Source organism: Kogia breviceps, chromosome 13, assembly GCF_026419965.1.
Source record: "Kogia breviceps isolate mKogBre1 chromosome 13, mKogBre1 haplotype 1, whole genome shotgun sequence".
In the NCBI taxonomy this organism is placed as follows: domain Eukaryota; kingdom Metazoa; phylum Chordata; class Mammalia; order Artiodactyla; family Physeteridae; genus Kogia; species Kogia breviceps.
Window position 1 is genome coordinate 23,205,386 of NC_081322.1, and position 21,600 is coordinate 23,226,985.

Here is a 21,600-nt window from a genome sequence, read left to right on the forward strand (position 1 = left end):
AAAGAACCTGAAACCTGACATACCCTAAGATATTCCTGATCTTAATTTGTAACGTTACTAGTTTGTAAACTTACAGGTAGGCTGAATATGGTGTTTTGAAACATGTGAACCAAACATATGCTTAAAATCACATAATACATTTAAAAAACATTAACCCACTGAGCATCCATCTATCTCCACAAGTTGATACTATTTCTTTTCATAAATTCAAAATTGTGGTACATTCCTAGAACATAAGATTCAGGAAAGACTAATCATATAAACCTTTCCCCAAAATAAAATAAAAACATTATACCCTTTTTGGGGGGAAAATACTACTGATGTGGTATAGTATCCTATGTATATTTTAAAATTCAGTCTTTCCTCACATGATTCCTTTAAATAAAAAATGGTATTTGTCATTATTGTAAAGTACTGTTTTAACTTTAATGAAGTTGAATCAACCTGGAATATCTAACACTTCTATAAGGGAATATTATATTTCTAAATAGGTTTTTGACTATAATATCTTTGTGCTTAATTTGCTTAATTCTTTTTTTTTTTTTTTTTTTTTGCGTTACGCGGGCCTCTCACTGCTGTGGCCTCTCCCGTTGCGGAGCACAGGCTCCGGACGCGCAGGCTCAGCGGCCATGGCTCACGGGCCCAGTCGCTCCGCGGCACGTGGGATCTTCCTGGACCGGGGCACGAACCCGTGTCCCCTGCATCGGCAGGAGGACTCTCAACCACTGCGCCACCGGGGAAGCCCTGCTTAATTCTTTTCAAAAGATGTACCCAATTTAATTCCATAATCACGGTCAATCCATCAATTACAGTCCATTCACCTTCTCCGCGGGCTGTCCCAGCTCTACTGTGTTCCTGGGGTGGCATCAGTGCGTTAGGGCATTCTCTAAGCAGCGGGGCCAGGCCCTAGCCCAGTCAGGAATGAAGTGCTTCCTCCCGCAAGGCTGTCTATGTGAGGCAACGGGGCCTTGCCTAGGATGCACAAAGCTGTGGTTAATTTGCTTAATTTTAAGAGCATCTTTTTAAAGGTACATGATATAAAATTTCCAGAGGGCCTAAATTGACATGGTTAGATCAACGCCAGAGCTAATGTTATGATCCTAAATACCCTAGTTTCATCAAGGGAGTAATTTAGATGCTGTTCATAATCTTCATTTAATACTTAAATTTTCCTAATCAAATATGTGAGTTTTGAGACTAATATCCGTATGTCGCACTGAACCACTGGTCTTTAAAATACCGAGAGTCATGGACTTGTTTGAATATCTACAGGACCTAGATCTGAAGCTTCGGTTTCATGATACCAGATTAAGATCTTCTGCATAAGTAGTGTGTATTTATTTATACAGATACCCCAAATATTCTACCACCCTGTTTGGAAAACAAATTTAATTTTTAACTCTAAATAAGAAATTACAATTTTAATGTAGTATAGAAGAATTATAAAAGTATTTCTAAACGCTTCTTCCTTTAAACTTCGACTAATTTTGCCTCATGCAATGGAATTGGAATAAAGGCAGAAATGCATATTTATTTGTAATACAACAGCATGTCTTAGAATACTCGTATCTCAGACAACATATAAAGTCCTGAAATTAGTTAATATTTTACATTTAAAAATAAACAGCCCAGTGCCACAAGATTAAACCCCAGACTCCAGATAAAAAATTTGGCATATTCCCCCATTACGTTTGCAGCTACAAAATACCAGCTGCTATACAGAAACTGTGTATTATTCATGGGGAGAAAGAAACCGAGCAGTCATGGTGGCCACTTTTACCTTCTTTGACATTAACTTATCCTCTATGAATCTTGAACAAATGGAGGTAGGTAGTGCCCCTACACTAAACATAGCAAGTACCTGAGTAAATATATTATCTTTAAATGAAATGATCACAGATGTGTGATACATTTGCTTTATTTAACAATCTTACCCTAAGTATCCTCTCTTAAAAGGTCCAAGAAACAATTCTACAGCAGAAGTGAACTCTAGAATAGACGTACCCAGAGGACAATTTTCCAGGATATCAGCACAACTGCCAATCAATTTCCACTCAGTCACAGAACCCATTTTCACTGAACCCTATAATAATTTTCTTTCTGAATTCTATTCTCTCCTTTTCCTCTCAATATTATCTTAGTTTAGCATATATCTGTCAAAGACTTTTCTCTTCCAAAAAGACAAGCATGGTGATCAGGGAGGGCCGTATGGAGCCCAGCCACCACCCAGCTCCAAAGTGTGATGGTTGTTGTGACCTTGTGCATGTCATTTAACCTCTCTGCGTCTCACTTACCTTATCTGCAGTGGTACTGACCTCATAAAGCTGTCGTGATGAGTAATGTAAAACTTACAGAGCAGTGCCAAGCACATAGTAAATGATCAGAAAGTTTAAACTATTATCATTCCAGTTTTTCCGTCAAACCAAACAGTATCCTCCTAAGCAGACCAGGGATTACAATGGAAAACCAAATCAGAGGTAAATCGAAGGAATAAGCATGTTCAGAAACACTGCCTTATTAACTTTTTCTAAGATATAATGATTAAATGTAAAGACACTATAATCAACTCCTAGTTAGTATTTGGAATAACTACATATATGTGTATGTAAACCCAAACATTTATTTAGAAGATACAAAAAAATCAGTATTTGTCTTGCTCTTTCTTCAGACTGTCCTCTCAATTTTCAATACTGCCACATAATTTTATAACTAAATTTTTATTACATTTAACACTTCAAAGAGCTATAATTTTGAAATAAATTTTGCTATGATTAGATAGAGAAAATCTACTCAGAAAGTACAGTATACATGAATTTATGGTACCTGTCCAAATATTACCAACATATAAATTATTTTGTAAAGTTATCTTACATACAGGATGTAAAATGCAAATAAAAAAATGGAATTTGTATTCAGAACAAATAGAAGCAATATTAGCTCCTATATGCTAAAAATATAAGACATTTTTTTTCTAAAGCACTCTAGATACAAATATTAACTGTATGGGCTGAGAACTTTTAATTTCAATATAATTCAACAAGGTACACAAGTAGAGCTCTATAAATATATCCCCTATAACAACCATATGCAAAACCATTTTATCACAAATACTACCAAAACCCTCTGGAAAACGTAATCTACAAACACATTTTTAAAGAAATTCTTAGTTTTAACAACTACAAAAGCAATGAATATCAATAAAGCTATTTGGCTTAAAAAATGAAGGGCAGTGTAATGTCAATCTCAATACTGCAAAGTTGTTTTTTGAGGAGGCAGTCTTGAGTTTCTTAATACAAGGTACTAAACATTTCCAAAAATAAATAAGACTTATTCTATACAATTTAAAGTCATCAGCTAGAGCTCTAAAAAGAAAAATTAAGCAGTAGATGAAAAGAAGGTATGCAGAATTAATGGTATAAAGTATGACTTTTATACAAAATGTGTACCACTCTTCAAATGTGTAAGGCTTGATATGAATTTTTTGGACTGAGTGTTGCACATCATTTTTAGAGTAGTCTCAAACCATTCAAAATTCAGAATTTTTATAACGTTTCGGTATTTCTGAAGTGAATAAATATGGTATAGGATGCAATTTAATGTCAACTTATCTATACTGTTCCACCCAGTAAAAATAAAACCTTTTTTGAGCTCAGGAAAGAATGTATCTTTTGAACGCTTTATCTCTCTATAAACTCCACTTTTAGAAATGTCAGAATTTTGTAATATGAACTAATATCCATCAGGAATTGGCCCAAGTTTAAAGAGAAAACTAAAAGGAGACATAAGATGTCAAATAGTCTTAAGTTTGCCCTATGTGATTATACAGTCATAATTACTTTTTACATGAAAGAAAAGTGCTTTAAAGTAAAAAATACTTTTGTAAAAGTTATTAGTATTATTAATACTTAACATCCAAGTCCAATTTTCCAAATTAGTTCCATTTTATCCATTTCCTTTGAAAAGTACCCTTCTGCCACAATGTAAACAAAAAATGGTCCATAAAATGGGACATTACTCACATCATAATTTGTGGTATGGGCCCTTAAATCGAGACCAAATCTTCATTAACCCAAGCTAGAGAGATTTTATCTCTTGCACATGCCCAAAGTAATTAATATCAACGCACTTTTTCTGTAAGCCTTGAAGAATTTTTATTTAACATAATGAGAGGTTTAATAACATATTAAATACTATGTAGCACTCTTCTGTTGCTGTTCACCAACTGTTTTTGTGACGGTAACTCCGAGATCTGGAATGCGATCGAAAATGAGAGTGTTTTGCTGTTTGTGCTTTAGTTTCAGAATTGGTATACCCTTTGGGGGATTTACATGGGGATCTTGCTATGGAGTCAGAATGTCTTCCATGTGATCTTGATTTTGTTCCTGAGCTAGTCTGCTTCTGAGGTGAGCTTGATTGTGATTTTCCTATCGACTTGGACCTTTTTTGCAAGGACTTGGACCTTGACCGTCCTCTAGAACCAGAATTCCTTCTTGGGGTTCTTGACTGCCTTGCTGAGGTAGATCGCCTTGGTAGTGATTTGGAGCGAGATTTAGACTGGCTGTAAGAAAATCGCCTGTGTCGGGACCTGCAAACATCCATAATATCAGAGTATATATTTCACACAAAAATAGTTAATAGGTTAAGAAACAACACTTTCAGGAACTTATATACTTTACATAACATTAGTTATGTTTTTATTGGTTAAGCTAAAAGAAACAACTCTAATTTTACCATGCATGCTTCTGGTTCAAACATAAGTACAAGTTTGTAATATCTGACCAAAAGATTTTGACTTTGCTAGATCTCAATATATCTTATGAGCCAGTTCTGAAAAATATATTTATTTTGCATATTTAGTCTGGGTTACATAATCCTAAGAGGTTAGAAAATCTGAAGGGAAAAAAAAGAAAGAAAATATTTAAAGCTTACCAAATGTTTATAAAGACAAAAACCTAGATGGAGGACTTCTGAATCTTGCCATGACAGAGTAGCTTGTTCTAGACTAATCTTCCCATAGAAAAGAGCTATATAAAAAAGCTAGACAACATTTATAAAACAACTGTTAAAAGGTTTTGGAGAATTACCAACACAAGCAGAACTCAAGGGGTTACAAGCCATGGCTCTTTTCCTAAGACCATTTTCCAAATGCCAGCATGGGAGACTTGAGCCCAACTAGAAAACAGCTATTAGACTAAGCTGCAGAGACAGAACTAGAATTCAGGGCCACGAAAATGGCTAGGACAGGAGAGACGAAAATCCCAGAGGTGAGGACACCACAGGCAACCCCCAACCCCTAAAATCTGCCTACAAGTTCCCCTCAGGTCACTGGCCATCTTCCAAGTTGCACATGCACAGGATGAGACTCTAAGAGGTCAGCAGAAAACAGCAGCTGGAAGATTTAAGAACTTAGCTGAGCAAGAGGGAGGGGATATGGGAATATATGTATATGCATAGCTGATTCACATTGTTATAAAGCAGAAACTAACACACCATTGTAAAGCAATTATACTCCAATAAAGGTGTTAAAAAAAAAAAGAAAAGAACTTAGCTGAAATTTTCTCAGATACAGATGCTGGTGAGAAACGCTGGAATTCAAGCCCCCCAAAATGTCAAGGAGCCTTGAGTGACAACACAGGCTTTCAATTAAGAAGTCAGAAGGGCCTCATCCTCCAGGATAAGGGTCATGCCCTAGGAGTAAGTGTAAAGCTGAAATGAACCAGCCTTAACAGTGCCTCAAACCAAGCCCTGACAGGATCAAGGTGATCTGCCAATGCTCTGCCTGCTAGAATAAAACAGCTCTCTTTGGAGAATTGTATCATCCAAAACCTCTATAATCTATCAACAGTAATGTCCAACATCCAATAAAAAAATTATGAGGTATGTGAAAAACAGACAAAAATGACTAAAAGCTAAAGAAAATAAAAGACAAAAGAAAGAGACCAAAATAATTTGGATATTGGCATTATTCAGAAAATATTTTTTTAAATTACTATGATTAATATGTTAAAGAAAATAAAGGAATTCCCTGGCATTCCAGTGGTTAGGACTCTGAGCTTCCACTTCAGGAGGCCCAGGTTTGATCCCTGGTCAAGGAACTAAGATCCCACAAGCCATGTGGCACAGCCAAAAATATACAAAAAAAGAAAAGAAGAGGAAAAGACAAAGAAATAAAAAAGATGGGGCATTTAAACAATACTGGAATCTATAAAAAGAATCAACGGGACATTTTAGAACCAACAACATGATATTCAAACTTAAAAAGTCATTAGGTGGATTTAACAGCAGTATAGATAGAGCAGAATTAAGAAACAACAAACTGGTTATTAGAAAAATATTATAGTGAAACAATGAGAAAAGAAATTTTAAGAAATCCAGAACAGAGCATAAGAGTCATCTGGTACATACTCATGTGGCCTAAGGGAAAAACTGAATAAGGTACAAGCAATGTTTGAAGAGATGATGGCCTAGAATTTTCCAAAACTAATGAAAGGCATAATAACTCACAATTTCAAGGAACTCAGTAAAGCTCAGGTAGAATAAATACAAAGAAACCTATGCTGGGCATGTCACAGTGAAATTGCTGAAAACCAAAGCCAGACAGAAATCTGAAAATCTGCTAGAGACCAGTAGACATATTACCTTCAAAGGAGCAACATTAAGACTGACTGTGGATATCAAACAATGGACTGACATTATTAAATAAAGAAAAAAACTTCCTATCAACTTATAACTCTATCTTTAGCAAAAATACCTTTCAAAAATGAATATAAAATGAAGATGTTTTCAGACAAACTGAGAGAATTCACTGCCATTAAACTTGTACTCTAAGAAACGGAAAAAATGCTTCAAGATGAAGGAAAATAATCCCAGGTAGAAGCATGGAACTACAGGAAGGAACAAAGAGCACTGGAAAGTATAAACATATTGATGTAGAATATATTTTAGAATAAAAGCACAGTCTTTTATTTTATTTTTATTTTTTTAAAAGCACAGTTTTTTAGAAATTATTGTTTCATTCCTGTTGTAGATAGTTGTAGAAAACAAAATGGGAAAATTGTCCTTGGGAAAAAAAAGAAAAAAAAGGATGCATATAAGCACTACTACATATACAACAGATAACCAACAAGGACCTACTGTATAGCACAGGGAACTACACTCAATATTTTGTAATAACCTATAAGGGAAAAGAATCTGAAAAAGAATATATGTATATATATATGAATCACTGTGCTATACACCTGAAACTAACAGAACACTGTAAATCAACTACACTTCAATAAAACTTAAAAAAAAAAAGGATGCTATATTTGGACTAGGGACAATTTTAACATTCTTCAGGAATATTTAGGAGTATATACACATTCACTGACACAAATTTAACAAAGATTTATGGAATATCTGAGTAAGGGACCGCTGATAAATGCTAGGGATATTAAGCATTAAGACAAAAGTCCTTGCTCCACAAAGAGTTCACAGTCTAATGATAGCAGCAAACTAGTTTTTTCCCACATCCACTAAAGGCAAAAGCAGTGACCTCTTTTTATCTAAGGTAATACACCACATACACTGAATATATTTTTAGTACGTTAGACTTATCTGTATGCTGACCCATACACATACACACACATACAACAATCTGATCCTTATGAAACTTAAGAGCTGGGTAAGATTTGCATTCTCTATAATACAACTTTACAAATAAAAAACACTGAGGTCAGAGAGGTTAAGCAACGGTCTTATAACTAGAACAGAGCAGAACAGCATTGTCTTGCAAGAAAATGTGTTTTTTTCTTTTTCTTTTTTTTTTTTTTTGACGCTCTGCATGCAGGATCTTAGTTCCCCGACCAGGGATCAAACCCAAGGCCCCCTGCAGGGGAAGTGCGGAGTCTTAACCACTGTACCACCAGGGAGTCCCCGTTCTTTCTATTCCTGATACTCCATGATAACTGGGATAACTGACACACTTCTTTTTTGTTTTTTTCTCCAGCCAAGCAGTATACTTTACTGCCACTAGAAGGCAGAAAATGCTGTGAATGTTCTGGTTAATCAAGGCTCTAACACATTTGGAAACTGCTTATATTCTTAATGAATCAGATGGGCAATTTTTTCCTTTTCTTTTACAAACTAAGTCTTTTTCACCAAGGCCAGTAGATATTATTCAATAAATTAGGGCAGTGCTACTTTAGGTACAATATTACATCTACTTTGATTTTTGGTTTATTAACCGTTCATTAATTTATAGTAACATGAACTGTTGAACATCACTTTCTTACTATTCATGTCCTTCGTGAAGCCAGAAGCAGTACCATTGGTACAGGTGTGACTTTCCTATACACATAGCATGTAAAATTTCTTAATTTGTTCCCACATTTTAGGTTCTATAAATATAACTTGTATTTGAGTACATCAGTGTTAAAATCTCAAATAATCGATCAGTAGGAAAATGGCTCTCCCTTAGCCATGGAACAAAATGAGTTATTCTCCACAGACAGACACAAGGGAGGTTTATATTCTTATACTATCAAAGTATGACAGAAAGAATCAAATTTCAGAACACAGTATGACTGTTCCTAAATATTTCTTTACCAATCTTGGTGATGGCTCAATCCTGACCTGGGTTCTTCTGGTTTATAAAAGGAGCTTAAGGCTTCCTCCTACTTGCATGCCTCCCTCAGAATGAGCCAAAATCAAAGCATTTGATTCATACCCAAGGGGAGGGACTGAGCTGACATGTAAGATTCTAGGGCTCTGAAGAGGCCACATTTTCTAGTAATCAAGATTCTTGGGGCTTCCCTGGTGGCGCAGTGGTTGGGAGTCCGCCTGCCAATGCAGGGGACGCGGGTTCGTGCCCCGGTCCGGGAGGATCCCACATGCCGTGGAGCGGCTGGGCCCGTGAGCCATGGCTGCTGAGCCTGCGCATCCAGAGCCTGTGCTCCGCGGCGGCAGAGGCCACATCGGTGAGGGGCCCGTGCCCCAAAGAAAAAAAAAAAAAAGATTCTTGGATATTTCTCTCTTCCTATCTTTTCTTTCCATTTGGCTGGAGGGACTGGAGCCAGGCCACTCCACAGTCTTGTTTTTAGAACTAGGGACTTGGGGCAAAGACTCTCTGTCTAGCTCTGGTACATATACCCTATGTTGGGCTTTTCCTTGCCTAGGCTCTTAGAGTTGAGGAATGGAAGGACTGGAGTTAAAGCAAGCAGTTCTGCAGATCATTTTTGATTTGAGGCTATGTCGTCATGGGATAGCATAGGGGTACGACATATGGCCTAGGAAAGCCAACTCTTTTTCTTTCTTTCTTTCTTCCTTTTTTTTTTTTTTTGGCTGCGCAGCTCAGCATGTGGGATCTTAGTTCCCCAACCAGGGATCAAATCTTCACCCCCTGCAGTGGAAGCACAGAGTCTTAACCACTGGACCACCAGGGAAGTCCCCAGGAGAGCCAACTCTTATTATTCATAGAAAGAGGATACTAGTGTAAACGCTGATCATTCTTCAAGGACAGAATTCACCTTAAAATTCTACATGACTATGAAAAAAATCACAACATTAAAACTCAAGATAAATAGTACCTAAGTGTTTAGGAATTTAGGCATGCTAGTACAATTTCAGTTATTACTTAAATAGCTTCACCAAGTAATTAATTTCCATTGTGATTTACTATTATTCTAACAGAAACAAACTCCTAGCAGGCAAAATAGATAACTTGCAAATATCTTTTTCTGAAAAATCTACCACTTTTATGTCTTCTTCCTACAATACTACCATACTTGGAATTTATTCTTGAAAATAATTTGCCTTTTATAAATATATTGATTTACATTAACTTTAGTCAACTTCCTTTCACAGTGGTTACACTGTATTTCTTATGAGTTTTTAATATAAGACTTCAAGATTCTTAATCTGGGAGTTCATTTAGGAAAATTTTATTTTTTTTAAAATCCTCATTTTATTTGTCAAGTATACACTTTTTAATATTTTGTTTTTTCCTCAGTATATATTTTCTACTAAAAAGGTTAAAGTTAAGTCTGTCATGAAATGAAAACACTGGAAGGTATCTAATAAACCCAAGTTAAAATAACAATACATGACAAATAGAGAAGAGCATATCCTTCTACAAAAGTTGATTCTTTATGTATATTAAATAAAATGATTCTGGTGGCCTGTTTTTGAAAACTCTTTAAAATGTTTTCCATTTTAAAATTAAGAAAATTAAGTTTTCAATCCCCTTGTATTTTGTACTCACTCTTTAAGGCTATCAGACCGCCGCCTATTTCTTCCCCATGAAGAACTTCTACTTCGAGTTCTCCTTTGGCTGGGACTTCTTGATCTCCTATGATCACTTGGAGAACAAGGGTGACGTTCTTTTGATTTCATTTGGCCTGGTGCTAGAATATGAAGTTCAAGATTTATAATTCATTACCCGAAAACCTCAATAAATAACCACTCAATAAATAAACTACTCGAACAGTATTTTCTGAAAGAATTTTAAATTTAAAAAATCTGCCATTGCTGAAACTCATTCTGCTAAATAAACAAGATCCACTATTTAGTCACACTTACTTTTGCGATCACCTTGTGCAAACTGTATTTCAATCTGACGGCCACATACCCACTTTCTATTGAGGTTATAAAGAGCATCTTCAGCATCACGAACATCTTCAAATATGACTAGCTGTTAAGGACACTTTGAACATCAGATATCAAATAAAAATATTATTTTTAAAGAATTGTTTACATGTGACATGAAATTATTAGGAAAAACAAGCTCAAGTTATTAAGCTCACATCTCATATAATATGAATAATCAGAAAAAAGTCACTTATTATCAAAACAAATGCCCCATTATGATTCACAAGAGTGAATCTAAAAATAAAAAGAACAGAAACAAATCTCTATATTTTTAATGTATACATCAGTGTAGCTGTAGTATGCATGTATAATTAGAAACATGTTATGAGAAAATGGTAAGTCCAACATTGGCCAGTATTATCAAATAAACTGTTTTAGACTCACCCCCTTCTCTTAGGTAAAAGATTTATCAGGTTTTTCACTGAAAAGAAATCAGCATGCAGAAATATTTATTCTGAAATTAAAATTACTCTTTCATTAAAAAGCTTTTTAAATTAATTTAGGAGAAATTACTTATAAACAAAAGTGCACACATATAAGTGAGCTAAAACATATTCAAAACTGATTTGGTTCTTTAAAAATGATATTTCTTCGAACCTACTGCTTTAAAATACCTGTATGTTTTTATTATTTGGGATATGATTATAAAAGAAATATATAAACAATCTGCAAACATCTGGAATTACATATATTGATTCCTAATACCCCACTAAACTCCCTTATCTATATAAATTATATATTAAACCTAAATAAATGGAAACAAATTATATAAAACAACTAAATAGTTGTATTTCAGGAGGTTGTTGCTGGCTTAACTTTTTAAAAAATAGAAAACAGAAAAAGCTCAAGTAATGCAATACAAAATGAGACTTTGGCAATTACCTCAATGTCACTTGATCTTGAACCTTGACCTTTATTCTTTAGGGCTTGCAAGATGGACTTTATAAGAGACGCAGAACCAACAACATCAGACTTGGCTTTGATTCTGGAACTCTGAGTAAATGTAGGAAAGCCGAAGTCTCAACCTGGTGTTGGCTTTGTCTTTTGCTTGATAAAGACTTCCCCTCTTCCAGGTCTTTATATCTGTGTCCACCCTCCCTCTTTACTCCTTGATGCTTGAACTTTAGGTGCCTTTTGTCTTGCCTGCTCGGTTTATGCTTGGATTCTAGCTAACAGGTTGGTTCAAACTGAGGGGCGCTTGCCAGCTACTGTGGACTGCTTTAGATTTTCTGAGATAAAGAAATAAACACATTTAATTAGGCAATATTAATCTCATAAAATATACTCCTGAGTACATATATGTATATGCACATGTATGTAGTCTATTCACATGCACACAAGTAAAATAAAGGATATTGAACATAAGCAAATCCTCTCGGGCGGCGGGTGTAGAAGTCAAGTGGAATGTAAACGTCTACTATAGGGCCATATCGACCAAACTCACGGCGCAAGTCCTCAGGCCTGAAGTGTTTTAGAAATAAGGTAAAGAAATATGAAGAGCTGGATTAAAATATTTTGCCTACAGAAATCCAGTTGAAACCTTCAAAAGAAAGTATATTATCTGGACTAGCATTATCTAAAATTGTCTCTCACAGGAATCACCCAGGGTTTAGCAAAGAAGGAAAAAATAAAGAAAACAACAAATTCTCAGGTCTCATTTTTGGAGATTCTGATTCATGACATCTGGAAATCTGTATTTTTACAAGCAGTCTAGGTGGGCTTTTACGCTTTAGTCAGGTTGAGGAAACACTAACCCAGGACATCCACTTTTTTTTTGCTTTTTTTTTTTTAATTTAAGTATAGTTGATTTACAATACTGTGTTAGTTTCAGGTATATACCACAGTGATTCAGAGTGTGTATATATGTGTGTGTGTGTATATATATACATTCCTTTTCAGATTCTTTTCCCTTATAGGTTATTACAAAATACTGAGTAAGGTTCCCTGTGCTATACAATAAATAGGTCCTTGTTGGTTACCTATTTTATATATAGCATATCCACTTCTGAAAGTTACTCCTATTATAAGACTTTTCAATTGTCAATATATAGAGTTCTATTAACTCTTTCATTAAGAACACATTCATCTCACTATAATTTCACATTTCTGTTCACTGTTTTCAGATAGCAAGAATTAGATTCTAAAGAAGTCCTAAAATTATTTCTCAGGCTTTAAAGAAAAATTGTTGTTTTACTAGTAAACATAAAGCAAAAATAACTACCATAATCTCAAATTTGACAAGTATTTTTGAGTCACTTATATGCTTTCTACTGTGATAGGTACTAAAGAGGGGACACCAAAGAAATACATGGCATAATATTTGTCTTCATGGAGCTACAATTTAACTGAAGAGATAAAATACTTAGCATTAATAGCTGACGGTTATAATACATTTATAAATTCCCCTAACAACAGATGTTTACAGATGAGGGCACAGACAAGTGAACTCACCTAAGGTCACGGAGCCAGCACACGCCAGAGCTGGAAGCAAACTCCCACAGTCTGACACTAATCTGGGTTCGTAACCACTCTACCCTGCTGCCTCATGGAGATCTTAGAGATTCAAAAATCAAGCTATGAGCACAAAACACGGCTCAGGAGATATGAGTATTTCAAAACATATTGTGTAGTAAAAAGACCCTAAGATGACCGCAAAGCTTCTAACTTGGGCAAATGGAAGAAAGATGGTGTCCATGATAAAAATTAGATAGCTGGAAAAGACAGTTCAATAGAAGAGGGAGGAGCAGCAAAAGAAGAAACTTTCAGGTTTAGAAATGACAAATTTGAAGTGATGGTGGAACATCCATAAGAATTTTGTAAGCAACTGAAAACGGTGATTATACGAATTATATTCGTTATTTTCTTTTCAAGACTAGAAGTCAGTGATTAATGCTAGAGATTGGATTTAGGAGTTATTACATAAAGATTCAACCAACACTGACTAAGTAGCCACTATATACCAGGCAGTGCCAGCAATATTATGACAAACTTTATTATATTTTTATTATTTATTTATTTCATTTACTACTCACTATAACATGTTCAATTATCTGCCTTCCCTGTGAGACTATTAACTTTAGATTTAGAGGACAGTGACAATGTCTTTTTTCTTTTGTTTATTCATTCAACAAATACTTATTGAGTATGTTCTATGGGCCAGGCTCTAGGAATATGGTAGACAACAAGAAAAACACAATTCCTGCTTCCATAAAACACAGACTACAGGGTAAAGATTCTCAACCATTCCTAAATATTGCAATCATTTGTGAAGGAGATATTATAGAAACAGGCATTCCAGCCTGATGCATTAATCCTTGACCTAATTTGTGCTTCCCATGGTGAGCCCCTGTTATGTTTAAAGTTTTTAAAGGCAATTCTGAGGCTCAGGATTGAGAACCGCTTCTACAGCAGGTGTCTTCACTAGTGTATCTCAGTACCTAGCAGAGTTGCTTGGCACACAGTAGGCGCTCAGTATGCATTTGCTGTATTAATGAGCAAAGAACACATTGTTACCATTTAATGGTCAAGGAGACAAGAGTGAGAGCAGTTACCTTGCCCAGAGGTACACACAGCCAGTAGCAAAGCTAGTATTCAAATAAATGTCTTAGGAGGCAACCAATTCCATTAACCAAATGTGAGCAGCTGACAGAAGAGGATCCTAGATAATATAAAAGAGGCTGGAGCAGTGTGTGTGTCACAGAGGCTTAGAATCCCAGAAGTCTGAAGGAACAAATCTCAAAAGAGCTGGTTCCCTTTCATTGTCTCCACTCCCTCACCTGTGAGCTGTCGTTTTGTTTTCATTTATTTTTGCATTTTTGGTGTGATCTATTTTGACATTCAGAAATGTATAGAGATAATAAAACAAACATCCATGTATCTACCAACAAGTTTTATTATATCTCAACACTTGCCCCATTTGCTATAATTTTTAGTATTTTTAAAGAAATATTACATCCTCCTACCTTAGAAACAATCGTTGGTGTTCCTCATTCCTCTGCATAACTTTGTATTTCTACTGCAAATGCACATAAATGGTATCAGACTATTTGTAAAATTCTGCACGTTTCCTTCTCCTCCCTTGAGATTTCTCCACGTAGCTCTAGTTCACTCATTTTAACTCTGTATTGGTATGGTTATGAACAAACCACAATTTATTCATACATCTTTCTGTGGATGAACATTTTAAAATGCTGCTTTTTTAAACTGCAAACTGTGCTGGAGCGCACATTATGATGCCTGTGCTTCCTAGAGCTCTTCAGAGTTCTCTGGAATGTACCACTAGCTATGCAACTGATGGGTTGGAGAGTACAAATATCTTCAGCTTCATTACATGTTCTCCAAAGTAGCCAAATCAACTTAAACATCTCAAGACATGCATCAGAATTTCTAAGGATCCAACTCCTCACTAACATCTTTTACTCCTTGCCATTCTGAAGGATATAAAGTGAATGTGTATCTCATTATTTGAATTTTAATTTACCTAAACACCAGTGAGGTGCAACATCTTTACATGCTTATGGGTCATTTATTCTAGGGGCAGAATTTCTGGGTTTTTTAAGAGGATGTATATATTTAATTTCTATGAAAGAGCCAAACAGTTCTGCAAAGTGGTTGCACCATTTTATACTGCCACCACCAACATGTAAGTTTCAGTTGTGCCAATCTTTGCCAACACTTGGTAATGTCAGTCTTTTAAATTTTAGCCATTCAAGTGGGTGTTAAGTGGAATCTCACTGTGGTTTTAATTTGCATTTCCCCAACAACAAATGATGCTGAGCACTTTTTCATGTGCTAAATGGACATTCAGATATTTTTCTCTTGAAAGTGTCTGAGTTTCTTGCCCATTTTTAATAACATTTGTCTTTTTATTATTGAGTTGTAAAAGTTCATTATTATTGTGAGAAAAAGTCCTTCGTGAGATATATGTTTTGTGAATATCTTCTTAGTCTTTGGCTTGCCTATTTACTTTCTTAATGCTATTTTTTAATGAACAGAAATTTTCATTTTGGAGAAATCTTATTTATCAATATTCCTTTTTCTTTTATGGTAATTACTTTCTTTTTCCTATAAGAAATCTCTGCCTATCCCCAAGTTATGAAGATATTCTCCTATGCGTTCTTCTACAAGCTTTACAGTTTCATCTTTTACATTTCAATTGATGATCCAGTTCAAATTACGTGAGGTAGAGGCTGCAGCACATTTTTTTCATATAATTAGTACATACATCCAGTTGTTACAGCACCATTTGTTGAAAGCCTTTCCTTGTTGAAAGACTTTCCTTTCTCTAATGGCTTTAGTGCCTTTGTCAAAAATCAAATGACTCTATATGTATGGATTATTTATGGACCCTCTATTTTGTTCTACTGATATATGTCTATCCTTAGGCCAATATCAAACTGTTTTGAGTACCATAACTTTTTAGTAAATCTTTAAGTCAGGTAGTATAAATCTTCCAGCTTCAGTGACCTTTTTCAAAATTATTTTGGCTATTCTAGATCCTTTGCATATTAATATATTTTAGAATTAACTTGTTAGTTTCTATTTTTAAAAAAGCATTTGATCAGGAGTGCCTTGAATCTATAATGTAATCAATTGGGACTGAGTTGATAACTTAATAAAATTTCGTCTTCCAATCTAAGAACAAAGTATATCTATCAATTTATGTTGGTCTTTGATCTCTCTTGGCAACATGTTATAGTCTTCTTCAATGCAAAGGTTTTTCATGTTTTTTTGTGAAACTTATTCCTATGTTTTTATGTGTTTTTTAAAAATAAATTTATTTATTTATAAATAAATAATTTATAATTTATTATAAAAATTATATTATAAAAATTATAACAAATTTACTTATTTATTTATGGCTGCATTGGGTCTTCGTTGCTGCGTGCAGGCCCTCTAGTTGCGGCGAGCAGGGGCCACTCCTCGCTGCGGTGTGCGGGCCTCTTATCACAGTGGCTTGTTGTTGCTCTAGGCGCACGGACTTCAGTAGTTGTGGCACGTGGGCTCAGCAACCACAGCTCATGGGCTCTAGAGCACAGGCTCAGCAGTTGTGGCGCAGGGGCCCAGTTGCTCCTTGGCATGTGGGATCGTCCCAGACCTGGGATCAAACCCATGTCCCCTGCACTGGCAAGCAGACTCCCAACCACTGCACCACCAGGGAAGTCCCACCTAAGTATGTTTTTTTTTTTTTTTTTTTTTTTTTTTTTTTTTGTGGTACGCGGGCCTCTCACTGTTGTGGCCTCTCCCATTGCGGAGCGCAGGCTCCGGACGCGCAGGCTCAGCGGCCATGGCTCACGGGCCCAGCCGCTCCGCGGCACGTGGGATCTTCCCGGACCAGGGTACGAACCCGTGTCCCCTGCATCGGCAGGCGGATTCTCAACCACTGCGCCACCAGGGAAGCCCTAAGTATGTTTTTTAATATTAAGATAAGTGGAATTTAAAAATTTTTTTCATTGTTTGTTTGCTGTTAGTATACAGAAATAGAATTTTCACTAAGTTTACCTCATATCCTAATAACTCACTGAAACTCATTACTAGTTACTATAGCTTTATGTAAACAAACATGTCACCTAAGAATAGGAACAGGTTTTACTTTTACCTTTATAATTTTTATGTCTTTTTTTTCTTGCCTTGTTGCATTGGTTAGGACCTGCAGTAAAATGCTGAATAGAGGTTGTGAGAGTGGACATCCTTGTCTTATAAGAGGAAAGCATTCAGTTTCACCATTAAGTATGTTATTAGCTGTGGGTTTTTCACAGGTGCCCTTTATTAAGCTGAGGAAGTTCCCTTCTCTTCCTAGTTTGCTGAGACTTTTTATCATGAATCTTGCTGGATTTTGTTTAATGCTTTTTCTACATGACCACTGATATCAAAATTAATGTGTCCTCATACACACAGTAACCAAAGAATGCTACTAAGTATATCCAAGAGAAGTACTTAGGTTGTACTTAGCACCCAACTTAGGTTGGGTGCTCCCCAACCTAACATGATGGTAAGCATCAAAATGGGAATGTTTTGAGATTTTGACATTACTTTGTTCCAACAGAAAACTATATCTGACATTAAAAAGATTACTGTACACAAAATGCCAAGATTTAAAATTAATATTCTTCCTGGTCCACATCTTACTTCACCAGTGAAAAAAAACATAACACTAATTATAAAACTATAAAATTTTAAAATTTTTCTTTAGTTCTTGTGCTCAATGTCATTCCTAACAAATTTAATGATAACCTATAATGTGTTTTAATGTCTTGTGCTTTATCATATGTATTAAAATGGCCACTTCAAAGAAACATTTAAAATAAAATTTGGCTTTGTTATAAAACTAACATTAAATAAGTATGAAAACAAGACAAAGAAAACCACTCAAAGGGATTTCTTTCCAGGATCATTTTCTATAATATATATATATAGATTTTCCTTTCATTTTTTATGTAACTGAAATCAAACTGTATTTATAATTTTATACCCTGTTTGTTTTAACATATATCCCAATGATTTTCTTTATAAGCATACCAAAGGTTAAAGCTAATTTAAAACGTGTCTAGGAGGCTTCCCTGGTGGCACGCAGTGGTTAAGAATCCGCCTGCCAATACAGGGGACACGGGTTCGAACCCTGGTCCAGGAAGATCCCACATGCTGCGGAGCAACTAAGCCTGTGCGCCACAACTACTGAGCCTGCGAGCCACAACTACTGAAGCTCACGTGCCACAACTACTGAAGCCCATGTGCCTAGAGCCTGTGCTCCACAACAAGAGAAGCCACTACAATGAGAGACCCGTGCACAGCAACAAAGAGTAGCTCCTGCTCGCCACAACTAGAGAAAGCTCATGTGCAGCAACAAAGACCCAACGCAGCCAAAAATAAAATAAATTAATTAATTATAAATAAATAAATAAATAAAATGTGTCTAGGTGTCATATTGCTTGTTAACTTATACTATATGCCACCTTGTACAAAAACAAGCTATTAATTAAGGTTACATGTGATGATTCTACTTTCATAACATTACTCAACAGCTGTGCAGTTTTAAGATCCTTAATGTCTCTAAATCTCAGATTCTTATCTGTTATATAAGGTTACTGAAAATTTAATAAGATAACATAGTACAGTTTTTAGTACAGTGCCTGGTATACAGTGAGTACTCAACAAATGTTAGCGATTATTATAATTTCATTAATACAAACCTCCTAGATTTTGACTGTCCCCCAGTGGCAGTGCTAGAAAGTCGTGAAAAAAATGGAAAAGGAAATCAATAAATATCAATTATCAGTCTTGATTATCTAGATCAGAGGTCATGTGTCACATGTGTATGTTTTATTTGGCCTACACAATGTTTAAACATTTAAAACAAGTCCAAATGTCTATACAGCAGTTATCAGCTGAAGCTTGGTAGCAGTCACTGTCCCCTTGAGATGGCACAAGTTCTTTTTCATTTGCCAGGGTCCATACCATCCTACTGTCCCTTAACGTGACACCTTCACTCCTTCATAAATTATGATGATTGCTCCTGATGGCTCTGGAGTCAAGCGCTCCAATATGTTTCCAGCTGTGAAGCCCCAGGTAAGTCATTAACACGCTGACTTGCAGCTTTCCCTTATGTACAATAAGATAATCCTGCATACCTATAAAGTTTGGGATGGGGGGCTGGAGAGTAAATTAAGCAAGCCCAGTGATACGAAAATGTCTATTATTTTAGACATTTATTAAAATGTCCACCCGCCCCGGCATTCCTTCTGGCCCCTATTAAGGGAGAATGACACTGTTATAAGAAGTCATTCCTTAACATCTATGTTCAGGTACTATGTAGACAGAATTCTCCAAAGAGGGGCGGGTGGTTTGAGTGCATCAGAACCGACCAGGGAAGTCTATCCAAACCGTTATGTTGGGTGTTTATATTGCACTCGGAACTTTAAAGAAAAACACAGAAATCTCATTCACTGAAGTTATCCTTTGTATATAGTAAAAAACTGCAACGAATAAAATTTAACCAGCACCACCTGTAAGTAGACCAGACTACCGACTACAGGCAAAAGGAATCGTAAGGCCCAAGGTACGCATTATTCCGTAACGCGTTCTCACCATCCCCAATTCCTTCCCATTTAGGAGGTAAGATGCGCGGCTTTATCCCGGTACGGCGACAAAGGGGCGAGACGCAGGCACTCACCCGAGGAACACTCAGGTCTAGAGGCGGGGACGAACCGGCTCCCGGGCAAGGGTCAGCCGGCGTCCCGCCGGTTCTCGCGGTGGGGATGGGTACCGGCCCGCCGCCCAGGTGCCGGGGGCGGTCAAGCGCGACTGGGCCCGGAAGCGGGGCCGCGGCGAGGCGCAACGCCGGCCGGGAGGGCGGAGGCGCGCGTCCCGCCCAGGCCCCGAGTAGCCCGAGGGCTCCCGCCGGCCCCGGGAAGGGCTCCTCCACGGAGCGCCCCGGCCCGGCCGGCGGGGAGGTGCTAGGCAGACCCGCGGGCCGCCGCCGGGCTCCGCCCCGCGGCCGTTACCCGCCCCTCCCCCGCGCCCCAACATGCGGCGGCACCGCCGCTCACCTGGTGGCGTCCGCGACGTTCCTGACGAACAGGGAGGTGTTGGGGGGCCTCGTGTAGCGAGACATGACCGCTTCCTCTGTTCCCTCCGGGTCTGCCCGTGGCCGCCGGGCTCGCTCCGTCTCCTGCTGCCGCCGCAGCCAAAGCAGCTCCGCCGGCCCCCGGCGCGACCCCCTCCCCTCCGCCTCGGCCCCGCCAGCGCGCAGCCGCAGAGGCGGGCGCGGGGGAAGCGCTGTGCGGCGCGAGTCAGTCGGTGCGGACCTCGCGGGGGCGGAGGCGGGGGCGGTGCCGACGCCGAGCGGGGTGCGGGGAGGGGGCGACGCGGCGTGCAGGGATTCCAGGGCGTCTGAGAAGGGGGCGGCGCAGGAGGCCAGGGATTGAGGGGATCAGGGGAGGGGGTCGCGCGGGGGTCCCGGAGTCAAATGGGGTTCGGGGAGAAGACGACTGGGGTCAGAGTGTAACAGGAGGGCAGGGACCAGAGAGGTCGTAGGGGCTGAAGCGGATGAGCCGGGGGCTAGAGGGCTTCCGGAGACAGGGTGGCACGAGGGGGGTTGGGCGGGGTGAAGGCTGAGTTCAACCGCGCAACAGCCGCTTGGCCGCTGGGGCCTTCATTCTTGCATCCTCAGCCCAAGACCTTGGCAATTGTTCCGCCTCCTGTCCCCTTTAGTGTTGAGACTCTTTAGGCTTTCAAACTGGGAGGATTTTTTTCTGTGTGTTTTGATTCTTCATCCATTATTCATTTAGGGTACGCCGCCGTTCAGCTCTGAGTACATTCATTCAAGTGTTTATTGAGCACCTGCTATACACCAGGAACTATTTTAGGTGCGTTTTAGAGCAACGAACAAGAGGCCAAGTCCCAGTCCTCATAGAGCTTACATCCTTGCGTGAAGAAGACCAGACAATAAAAGAATGAACAAATGCATACTTGGTGTAGAAGAAATCAATGAAAATGCAGAGGCAATTAAGCAAATTTAAATTATCCTCTCCCCGTCTCTCCAAAATGTCATATCCATCCCCTTCTGGTTATCCTGCCTTCACATTTGCTCCTGTGGTCAGTACAGCCTGTTACCAGGACTGTAGCCAGGTGACTTGTAATTGTTAGTAGCACCCCTTTTCATTCTCAGAAGTGGTTGCTTTTGGAGGGTAAATAATACGGTCACTCTACCTAGCCCACGGCGGTCTCAAAGGCTGTGAGAGTTTACCAAGGTCGGCAAATGCTTCTGTAATAGTAGCCATTCATTCAAAAAGTGATTGCTATGGCACAGCAAGCTCAGGCCTGGCCTGGGAATATAAGGGGTGGGGGAGGGCCCCCATTCTCAGGAAGCTTACAGTTCGGCAGAGGAGGCAGACTCGAATTATGGCACTAATGAACACACAAACTAGGCTAAGGGCTATGAAAAGAGCTACATGCTGCTAGAAGGGTACCTTATGG

The 21,600-nt window shown here is 38.0% G+C and overlaps 1 protein-coding gene across 7 annotated transcripts; it reads right to left on the reverse strand.

Annotated features, from left to right (window-relative positions):
• Positions 1-4,126: 4,126 nt before the first annotated feature.
• SRSF12 (serine and arginine rich splicing factor 12) lies at positions 4,127-20,341 on the reverse strand. 7 transcript variants are annotated; one of them, XM_067011454.1, is made up of 6 exons: positions 20,172-20,341; positions 18,816-18,848; positions 11,981-12,087; positions 10,558-10,659; positions 10,241-10,382; positions 4,127-4,585 (listed from the first exon to the last, which is right to left on the reverse strand). In XM_067011454.1, the coding sequence occupies exons 1-6, from the start codon at positions 20,234-20,236 to the stop codon at positions 4,216-4,218; spliced, it is 819 nt and encodes a 272-aa protein (XP_066867555.1). In that variant the 5' UTR covers positions 20,237-20,341; the 3' UTR covers positions 4,127-4,215. The 7 variants fall into 7 exon arrangements, with proteins under 7 accessions (XP_066867555.1, XP_058939241.1, XP_066867556.1 ...); XM_059083258.2 differs by lacking the exon at positions 18,816-18,848; XM_067011455.1 differs by lacking the exons at positions 11,981-12,087; positions 18,816-18,848 and adding an exon at positions 11,509-11,855 and having other exon boundaries at positions 10,558-10,681; positions 20,172-20,257.
• Positions 20,342-21,600: the final 1,259 nt, after the last annotated feature.